The 10871-nt window shown below is 49.7% G+C and overlaps 1 protein-coding gene across 5 annotated transcripts in view; it reads right to left on the reverse strand.

Annotated features, from left to right (window-relative positions):
• The window catches only part of SMTN (smoothelin), a 44792-nt gene extending 35940 nt beyond the window's left edge, over nt 1-8852 (reverse strand). For all 5 annotated transcript variants that reach the window (XM_087913064.1, XM_087913061.1, XM_087913063.1 and 2 more), the window contains exons 1-2: nt 8720-8852; nt 7397-7561 (exon numbers count right to left, since the gene is read on the reverse strand). In XM_087913064.1, the coding sequence (XP_087769190.1) occupies nt 7397-7447 (51 nt within the window). In that variant the 5' untranslated portion in view covers nt 7448-7561; nt 8720-8852. The remainder of the gene's footprint in view (nt 1-7396; nt 7562-8719) is intronic.
• Between the last annotated feature and the right edge of the window lie 2019 nt (nt 8853-10871).

Raw genomic sequence — 10871 nt, forward strand, 5'->3', positions numbered from 1 at the left:
AGGTCAAGGGCGTTGCGTAGGCCGCCCTGCCCCGCCCAGGCATTCCCCAGCCTCTCTTTGGCTGCCCCAGGGCTAGACACACAATGGGCGCAGTGTGAACTTCTCACAAAGTACCACTGTCCCTCCGGCCGAGCCCTTGCGTTTCCCCAGGCTTAGTGGCTCACGCACACACGCAACTGTCCATCCACCCCTCCCACCAGGCTTGGCCACGGCCCAAAACTCTCCACCCCTTCAGCCTGGGCTACGGCCACCTCTGGATCATCCTGCAAAGGAAGATGCCTGCCTGTCACTCAGGAGCCCCCAAAACTCTCCAGCTGGCTTCAAAGAACAGATTAAATGACACTCGGTGGAGGCAGGAAGCAGGGGCTGTGTGTATGTGTGTGTGGTGTGTGTGCATGCATGTGCGTTGAGTGTGTGAGTGTGTTATTTTACGCATCTCGGAAGATGGAAAGCTGAGTCAACCTTGAGCCCGGCGGGATTTGAACTGCCAAATTGCAGGCAGCCAGAAGTAGCCTGCAGTACTGCACTCTCGCCATTGCGCCACCGCAGCTCTTAGATTTGGGGCTCCATTGTGTCCGTAGGTCAAGGACCACCTGTATTTTACACACGCATCAAGTCCGCACACGGGGAAGGGAGAAACTCGGGAAAGAAGAGTTGAGCAATTTGTCCTTCGGCATTCCTGGTTCCACAGAGGCGGCCGGGGCAGGCAGGCAGGAACACCGGCCCAATTACGCTCGGCAAGACATCGCTGGGCGCCTCGGGGCCTCCGAATTCTACGGCAAGTGGACAGGAACTTGCTCAACCAGCCTGGAGGAAGCCGCGGACAGCTCACCCTCCCCCTTTGCCCGGGCGAGTTATCGCAGGATGACGGGACACAGACGGGGTTGGGAAAGACGAAGAGGCCCTGGGAAGACTTGCAATGTGTAGCTGCGGAGGACAAAATGCTCCAGAGGCAGCCGGAATGTGTTGGTTTTACAAACTCAGAGCTTTACATCAGGGGTCCCGCAACCTTTCTGGCACCACGGGCCGGTTACGTGGAGGGGGATTTCTCCACGGACCGGAAAGGGGTGTGTGTGTGTGTGTGTGTGATTTTGCGTGCGGCCTGCAACCTGTGGGTGGGGTTTCGCTTGTTTGCATGGCCCGGCATGCCGCGAACTGATACCGATTCATGAACTGGAGTTAGGGACACCTGTTCTAGAGGTGGCAGAGTCCAGGAGCAGACAGAATTTGACCAAGTGCATGGCTAGTCTAGAAAAGGGCTCGGACCGTGATGGCGAAACTATGGCGCTCTCTGTGGGCATGCGAGCCGTCGCCCCAGCTCAGCTCCACTGTGCATGTGTGCGCACGCCTCCTGCTGGCCAGCTGGTCTTCAGGTCTCTGCCATGCATGCGTGGGGGATGCACACAAATGTGCAGGGGGCGTGGCGCATGTACCAGGGGGAGGGGAAGTATTGCATTTTGGGGATGCACACGCACGCGCTTTGGGCTCTCGGTGCCAAAAAGGTTACACATCACCGGACAAGGGGGTGCCCTGATAGCAGTCTTCCAGTATTGGAGGGGCTGTCCCAAAGAAGAGGAAGGGGTCAACCTATTTTCCAAAGCGCCTGAAGGCAGGACAAGAAACAACGGATGGAAACTGAACAAGGAGGGACGAAGTAACCTGGAACTAAGTTGAAACTTCCTAACTAACGGTCAGAAAAATTAATCGGTGGGCTCTTTGGGGAAGTGGCTACCAAAAGAAGGGAAAAGAGGAATGCAAACAAGGGAAGGGGGAAGAAAGGAAGGAGGGAAAGCCAGTTGGATGGGGAGTGGGGGGCGGTGTGTGTGGAGAGGAAGAGAAGGAGCAAACAATCTAAAAGTACGGGAGAGTTTCTCCTTATATGGACTAATTCCCTCGTAGCTGCAGCCAAAGAAAAGGGAGGAATTAATTCAAGTTCCAGAGACAGAAAAGTTGCTGTCAAGAAGGAGAGCTGTGAAAAATATCTACAGATCCCTCACGTCCTGGATGTAGGCGGGGTCAACCTCTTCCTTCAAGACGACACTATGGGGCATTGCATGCCAGAACGACACAAATATCGTATATTTTCCCGTCATCACGCTGCTAAACAGCTCATTCTCACAACACTGTCAAACAACCTAGTAGGGCTGTAATAATAACAATAATAATCACCATCATCTTCCTTCTCATCTTTCCTATTACCTGTTTCCTTATCTTCTTATGACTATCCCTGTTTTGCTTGTATCTTATGATTTATATTGCTTGTTTTATTTAGTATACTGATAAGCCTTTTGCTGGTTGCTTATTTAGTATCCCAGGACTATTACTGAGTGTTGTATCTAATGATTTAAGAGGATTGTGTTTTATGATGATTATGATCATGATTTATCACGTGTGACTTATATGTACACTGGGGAAACAAATTTCTTGTGTGTCCAATCACACTTGGCCAATAAATAGTTCTGTTCTATTCTATATTCTTATTCTATTCTAAATTCCTATTCTATATTCTTATTCTGTTCTAAATTCTTATTCCATTCTACATTCTTATTCTATTCTATTCTAAATTCTTATCCCATTCTATTCTAAATTCTTATTCTATTCTAAATTCTTATTCTATTCTAAATTCTTATTCTTAATTCTATGCCATGCCATGCCATTCCTATTTCTATTTGTAGTTGCTCTCCTTTGCACTTTTCCCAAAGTCTCAACATCTGTTTCCTAATGTGGTGACCAAAACTGGAGGCGATATTCTAGCCGTGGCGTTACTATAAGGCTTTACATAGCGGTACCAATCCTTCATGTGATTTTGATTCTATGCCCCTGGTTATACCTCCAAGGAGCGTATTAGCTTTGGGGGCCACTGTCGCACACGGCTGGCTCGTGTTTCAATCCAACGCTGTTCTACCCTAAAAATGGTTAATAATCCCCAATTCTCCTGCATCCTATTGAAGGAGGATTTAGGAGTTAAAATGCTTTGCCCAGATCAAACAACAACCTTACATATCGCAGATCTGCTTGGATGAGAACAACACTCCCTTTATACAAATGTTTGCGCCACGTTTGTGGTTTTGCACTCTTGCACACTTATCTGCACCTGTTGTGTCTGGGAGATAAACTGGGTGAAGGGAACTCCCTATGTCAGGACCATCCTCAGGCAGAGTGGTTGTCCGCCACCTTCAGGCAATCCCGGGTATTGCATCAGTGGTGGGATTCAAATTTTTGTTACTACCGGTTCTGTGGGTGTGGCTTGGTGGGCGTGGCAGGAGAAGGTGCCTGCAAAATCCCCCTTCCCTCCCCACCCCACTAACCTGCTTTCCAGATCCGTTTTCTATGCAGGGCAACCAAAGGAGACCCAGCCAATCAGCTGGGACTCGGGAGGCAGGGAATAGATGGGGGCGGGGCCAGTCAGGGGCGGTTTTGGCCAGTTCTCCAAACTACTCAAAATTTCCGCTACCGGTTCTCGAGAACCTGTCCGAACCGGCTGAATACCACCTCTGTATTGCATTCCTTGGATGTAGAAAGATCTAGAAACTGGGGGAGAGTTTGGTAGGTGAGTGAATTCCCTCTCCGGCTGGTTGTTGTGAAAGACGTTTTGCAAAGCCAGGGGAAAGAAGGAAAAAAACCCCCAGGAACTGTGTTAAGCCACGAAAGAGGAGTAATAATACTCCAGGTTTCGGGGTTAAAGGCCTTTCTCAGCCCAATCAGGAGGCCCGTGAGCTCCGCACCGAGGAAACTTGGGAAGCAGGTGTTTTGCCACCTCACCACGCCCCTTTCCCCAGGTATTTCCAACGGCTTGTTTCCCCTTCCCATCACAACAGCCGGGAGGGAGGGAAGGAGGGAGGGCAGATGCTGCCTTTTCTCATCCTTTAATAAACTAGCAGCATCTCTCAACCGTGGCGACTTTTAAGGCTTGTGGACTTCAACTCCCAGAATTCCCCAGCCAGGTGTGGAAAAAATGGTCATAGGTTGTGCTGGCTGGGGGAATTCTGGGAGTTGAAGTTATGTAACTTAAAAGTCAGCACAGTTGAGAAATATTGAAGTAGGACAGGGGTCTTCAAACTTGGCAGCTGAAAGACTTGGGGGCTTCAACTCCCAGAATTCCTCCTCCTCCAGTCATGTCAGCTCAGGAATTCTGGGAGTTGAAGTCCACAAGTCTTAAACTTGCCAAGTTTGAAGACCCTTGAACTAGGGCATAAAAATTATAATATGACCTCCGTGTTGGGGACGGTAGCTCCACTCCTTACGTGCCACGTAGCCCAGGTCCTGGCTGGGACCCATGGGAGCTGGAATCCCCCAGCCAGCGAAAGGACAGGGACTTTCCAACCCCCATCCTTTGAGAAAAGCCGCCTGCCTGCCAAAGCCTTCCTGGTGGGCGATGCCTCGTCTGGCAGAGGTGAGTGTCAATGGGTTCAAGTCTGAACAAGGCTCTCCCCCTTCCAGGCAGGGCCGGGCCTTGGCGCTCCTCCCCATAGCGCAAACGGTGAGGAATCCCTGCCACGGAGCACAAAGGGCCCTTGTGTGCTGCAGGCAGCACTGCCTTCTCTCCGGCGGCCGCGGGGCCAGGTGAGCCCAAAAAAGAGAACAGAAGACAAACTGGCTTGGAAGGAAAACGGCTCCCAAGGAAGGAGAACTTTTATATTGGGGGCCACGGACGGGGAGGGGAGGGAGAAACTGAGGCTCCCCCTATCCAAGTACACCTTTGTAGTTCAGCTAGTCCTTGACCTGACCCAAGCCGAGCCCAACGTTTCTGCCCCCGAGTGAAACCTTTGTTAAGGCCCAGTTTGGCAACTTGTCTGGCCACGGTTTTGAAGTGAAATCAATGCAGTAACACGTTTGGGACGGGGGCTCCCTCCACAACAACCATCTAGCATCCAGGAGGGGTTGATACCCCACAATGCAGCAAAATTAAGAAACACGAATTTGGCTCCTTGCGTTGCAAAAGTAAGTCAGACCTGCTGGCACAGGGGTCTCCTACCTCGGCCACTTTAAGCCTGGCAGGCTGGAGAATTCTGGGAGTTGAAGTCCTCCAGGCTTAAAGTGGCCAAGGTTGGAGACCCCTGTGCTAGGCAGCAGCTCCTGTCTAACCGTGGCCGATCCTTAAAAGTTTGGACCCAGTTTAGGTGGGACTGGAAAGGCTTACTGTTTAGATCAGGGTTTCTCAACCTTTGATAGCTTGAAGTTGTGTGGACTTCAACTCTCACGCTGCTCGGAGAATCCTGGGAGTTGAAGTCCACACTGCTTTGGGAAAAAGTGCAGAGAAGAGCAACTAAGAGGATTCAAGGCCTGGAAACTAAAAACAGATGAAGAACGGTTGCAGGATTTGGGTTTGGAAAGAAGGACCAGGGGAGACAGGATAGCAGTGTTCCAATACTTGAGGGGCTGCCCCAAAGAAGAGGGAGTCAAGCTATTCTCCAAAGCACCACAACTTATTAAGGCCGCGGTTGAAAACCCTGGGAATTGGAAACCACACAACCGGAGGGCAGCCAGGTTGGAGAAGTCTATTGTAAGCCCATGGGTTTTAAGCCGCGATGGCGAAGTTTACACAACGTGCGCAAAGCCAACCTTGAAGCTTATATAGCACTTTTGCTCCGACTGGCACGAAAGCTGAGACACCAGATAAGCCTCAGGTGGATATTTTATTTTCTTGCTGGCGGAGTGAGTAAAGGAGCAATTAGGTGAGTCCTTCCCAGTGAATGGAGAACTAGAATGAGAGTAACAGATCTATGGAAGCGATCTAGCTGAAAGCCACTGAACGCCAACGGACTCCGTTTTCTCACGGCAAAGGATTTGGACATCTAAGCGTTACGTAAAGAAGGGTTTCCAAACCGCGTGACAAGAAGTAGTTGCAACGTCTGTGTCCAACTGCGGAACCCAAGGTGCCCTAGGGGCAGGCATCAACTCACCACAAACTCAAAAGATACGTCACAGAAGGACTGCCGTCAAAATATAAACCAAAGGAGTCGGGACAGAAGGAAGCTTGCGAAACCAAGATGGGGTCTCAAAGCGGCGCAATTCGATGTGGCCAAAGCAGAGGAGAAGGGGCTTCCTTGCCTGGCTCTGACAGCCTCCAAGAAGACCCTTCCGCCATTCACCCCCTGGGCTTCTAAAACCAGGACAATTCGAGAGAAGCTACTTTGCATAAGCAGGGTTGGTTGTAATATAGATGAGCTATTTGCAGCTTAGCACGTTTCATGCATCTAGCCGGTTGGGTTGCCTTAAGATCCAATCTATCCTGCAAGGAGCCAGAAAGCGGGTAATTGAGTAATTGGGTTAAGTAAGGCTTTAAGTCACAGCCACTTAATAAGCTGTGCTCTGGTTTCCTCGCCTTTGGATTGGCGTGAACTCCATAAGAAGGAGCCCTGTAATTTTGTAAACCGGGGCAAATTTACAGAATCTGATCAAGCAGCTTCTGTAATCTTGTCCCATGCTCCCATCTCAAAGGAGGATGGGTTCGTGCATCCCCTTAAAGCTCCTTGGCTCCTGAATTTATTTTATTTTTTTCCTCTCTTTTTCCTTTGTCACTCAAAAGTCTCACTTTGGGGATTATTGTAAACGTAGGCACAGCTGGCTGCTCAGCACACCAGGCTCCTAAAACTCTGAGTTTGTCCATTTCTGCACAACTTGAAATTTTTTGAATAATCATCTCCTCTTACGGAACATGAGGCTGTTTCCAACATGGACATGGACAAGTTAACCTTGTCATTAAAAGATAGAGACACTTCAATATATTACGACAGCTGGAACTGCCGGTACAAATGTATAGACCAAAGATAGATTTCACACTAAAAGGCAAAAGAAGATACGATAGAATCGCAGTAGTGATAGACAGATATATATAAGGATTAATTGTGTATGTGGCATAAAATAAGGATAAAAAGGAGGTCTCACAAACTGTTGGAAGATGAAAATGTTTTTAGTTGTTTTCTATCTTTTTCTTTCTATTCTTTTTTTTTTCTTATTTTCTTTTTCTCTCCTACACTTATGTGTTGTTGGTCTATTTTAACTGTAAAATCAATAAAGTGTATTAAAAAAACAACAACTCTGAGTTTAGTGCAGGGTGGTGAACACGCCCTTGTTATCCACAACCCACAAACAGGCAGCACGTGACAAATTTCAAAGTTGGGAAACGATCCTTTCGGCCTGCAAAAGGAAGCCATTAAAAAAAAATCAACAAAAAAAGCACAAATCCACAGTGGACCGAAGGGATGGATGGGAGGAACGCATAACTGACGAAAAGGAAGCAGGCGAAACGACCACAACGTCTAAGGCTTCCAAACCACTCACAAACATCGCTGGGCAAAAACAAGGAACATTTCTCTTTTTCAGCTCCGCCGTCCCCAAAGCCGCAAAAAACGGTTCAATTCTCCAAGCGGAGCATCAGGGGAAAGGAACTCACCAGTTTCCGGAGCGTGCCTTCGTCCATGCTCAGGAGCGCCTCGTCGGACATGCTGTCAGATTCCGCCCTTGGCCCCCCCACTCCTCCTTCTGTCCAAAGAAGCCGGCCAGGCACAGAAAGGAAGGTCCTTCCAAAAACTAGTTCAGGGTCGGAACGGACGGAGCCCTGGAAGCAAACAAGGTCCAGAGGGTCAGGCAGAGCATCGATCGGTTATCTCAGAAAGGCAACCAATCCTAGGACCCCCAAGCCAAGGGGGTCTCCACTCCCCTCTTTTAAACTCCCAAGGAAAATCGGAGTTTCCTCCCTCCCCCGCCCGATTCCTCGACTTTTTAGGGGGATGGAAACGCAGCCTGGCTTCCTTAGGGCATCCCAGGGAATTGTTTGTCACCCAAGCCGGAGCTCCGGTGACTGCGCTGCCAGCTAGTTGCCCAACAGGGCTTTAACTAGCACTCTTTGGCACCCGTGAAAAAGTCTCTGGCATCCCTCCCTGCAAACGCCCCAGGTGAGGCATGCTCCAGGACTGCGGAGGAGGCAGGGATGAAGGAAATGAGAGGGCGTCTGTAGAATCAGCTCGCTCCGCTCTTCGGCTGCCTGCCTTGCGGGAGAGTGGCACATGGGCTACGTGGGAGCAGGGAGAGGACGTCAACGCCAGGGCAGATGCCCCCTCCCACGCTTCATTATTGGGTGTCACGCTACAGGAAATGTTTCATCCTGATCCAGGGATCGTCACCCTTGTATGCAACGGAATCTCATTTTAATGCATGCTGATTAAAGTGTACACTTAAAGTGACAATAAAGTTATTCTATTCTTTATTCCATTATTCTATTCTAATTATTACCACATCAATCGTTTCTTCTCTGCCATGCCATGCCATGCCATCCTGTTCTGTTTCTATTTGCTTTTCTTTGCACTTTTTCCAAAGTCACAACATTACTCTATTCTATTCTACTCTATTCTGCATTCCTACTCTATTCTTAATTGTTAATTCCAATAGGCCGCACCCACCCAAGCTCACTGCTGACCCACTGCTGACCGACAGGTCCTGCCCACACAAACCATGCTGCCCTGGACACGCATTCACACAACCCTCCAAACCCGTGCAAGCCAATCTCCGCCGACCCTGCAAGGGAACCCGCTGGATCCTCGGCCAGCCTGCCAGCCGAGGTTCGGATGGATCCCAACACGCCCACCCACCCAGATCCCCGCTGCCACGCCGCCAGCTCCTCCTCCTCCTGCCCCTCCCCAACCGGGCGACCCTCTTCCCAACCCCCCTTAATCCGGATCAAGGATGGGCTCCTCCAATCCGGATCGGCTCGACGTACCTCGCCCGGCCGCGCAGAGCCATCCAAAGGCGCAGCAGCGCGGACACCCAGTAACCCAGCCCGCTCGCTGCGGATCCCGACTCGGTTCTGGACTCAGCCGCGCAGCGCAGCGAGGAGCCAGCCTTCCCGGAGCTCCGCCTCCTCTCCCTCGAATTAGCCAATGACAGGGCGCGCCTCCTCCCGACGGTCCCGGCCGCGCCCCTTTCCCTCCCCGTCATTGGTCGGTTTCTAACCGTCGAGCCGCCTCCTTGAGGCTGGGCGCGCTTGGCAGGTTGGGAATTGTCGTTTCTGGCATGCTCTGCCCTGGCGGGCGCGGAGGCTGGCTGGGGGGGTGAAGTGGGGGGGCGGGAGAGGAATCAAGCAGCCGTGGCTTGTACAGTGAGTTTCTCAAACGGGGAATAAAGTCTTTGGCTGCATATCTGAAATGGTCTTGGGTCTCCTGCTTGAGTTGGGGTTGGACTAGAAGATCTCCAAGGTCCCTTCCAGCTCTGATATTCTATGCTGTAAATATTTAGGGTCTCCTGCTTGAGGGGTGGGTGGGTTTAACAGATAATCAGAGTTGGAATGGACCTTGTAGGTCATCTAGTTCCACCCTGAGACCCTACACCATTTCTGACAAATGGCAGTCCAATCTCTTCTTGAAAGCCTCCAGGGATGACGCTCCCACAACTTCCAGGTTGGACTAGAAGACCTCCAAGGTCCCTTCCAGCACTATTCTCATTGATCGCCCCCAAACGTGCAAGAGACATTTCGAGCATTCAGATCTTGGAGTCGAGCCCTCGCTGACCGCATGGATTCATCCAGACTTTGCTTTTGGCAGCAGCAAAGAAGTGGGCTGCCCCTGCCTTTCCAGGAGTCTTTAAAAAAAATAAAATAAATCCCAGTCTTGGTCTCCCAGTCCAGCCAAGGTTGGCCAGTGTGCCACGTGCGTGGGAGCCCAATTCGTCTTGCTTGCTCCTTGACCAAGCTCCTTCTCTGTAACCCTTGGAAAAAAACGGCGGTTGATTTATGGCTGACTGAAAACCCCTTACGGTCTGTTTGCATAAAACGGAAAAAAATGCATTTATGATTTGGGGTTTTGATGATTGCCGGGGGGAAAAGACCCCTGGATAATAAAAAGGGTGAACTTTCATTGGTAATCATAGCATAAGAGATCATGTCATAATTGTCTGCCATTATAGTTGCTGCAAAGGAAATTGGAAACTTCTGCTTCTTCCTTTAATACACTTTCTTCTTCTTTTTTACTTACTGCTTTCACTCTTTACTACTTAGTGTTACGGTAGCCAACTTTTGTACAGCTATATATGTGGTTTTTATATTTATTACTGATTCTGAGAGTGGGGAAGGGGTGCTGCTGTTGGCCGGTGGCTCCGTAAAGAGCGCAGCAGATAAGGAGAGAGAGATCCAGTTACAAGCAGCCTGAAATTATTAAGTCGCCTTTGGTGACCCTGGACTTAGGCTGTTTATTCTGCGTCTGGTGAAGACAATGTGTTTTTTGTAGCACGACTCTCTCCAGAAAGGAAACGAAGGAGCAGATGGCAAGCTAAGAGATAGCGCTTCAGATCTGAACGAGAGACCAAGAGGAGAGGGGAAGTCTAAAAACATCCTGGAACGTAAGGAACAATGGCCTGGACTTGTCCACGGAGTCTCCAGGATCTGAATTTATTTTTATTTATTTGTGTATTTGATTTGTCAATCGCTTACAACAAGGGTCTTTAAACTTGGCAAGACTTGGGGACTTCAACTCCCAGAATTCCTGACCTAACATGATTGTAGGAGGAATTCTGGGAGTTGAAGTCCCCAAGTCTTAAAGCTGTCAAGTTTGAAGACCCTTGGCTTACAAGATAATAGATATAAGAATAAACGTGAGTATGAATGCAGGAAATAGGTACGATTAAATGGAGACAATAGGACAGGGATGGTAAGCACGATGGTGCACTTATGCGCGCCCCTTACAGACCTCTTAGGAATGGGGTAAAGTCAATAATGGATAGTTTTAAGGGTAAAGGAGTGGAGGGTTTGAGGATGTAACAACAGAGTCAGGTTGTGAGTTCCAGACATTGACAACTCTGTTGCTGAAATCGAACAACAGACTAACCTAAAGCCAAAAGGATTGGCCTGCCCTGCTCCCCCTCCCGTCTGCTGCCCCCTG

This window comes from Pseudonaja textilis, chromosome 15 (assembly GCF_049901715.1).
Source record: "Pseudonaja textilis isolate UNSWEBS1 chromosome 15, rPseTex1.2, whole genome shotgun sequence".
NCBI classification, from domain to species: domain Eukaryota; kingdom Metazoa; phylum Chordata; class Lepidosauria; order Squamata; family Elapidae; genus Pseudonaja; species Pseudonaja textilis.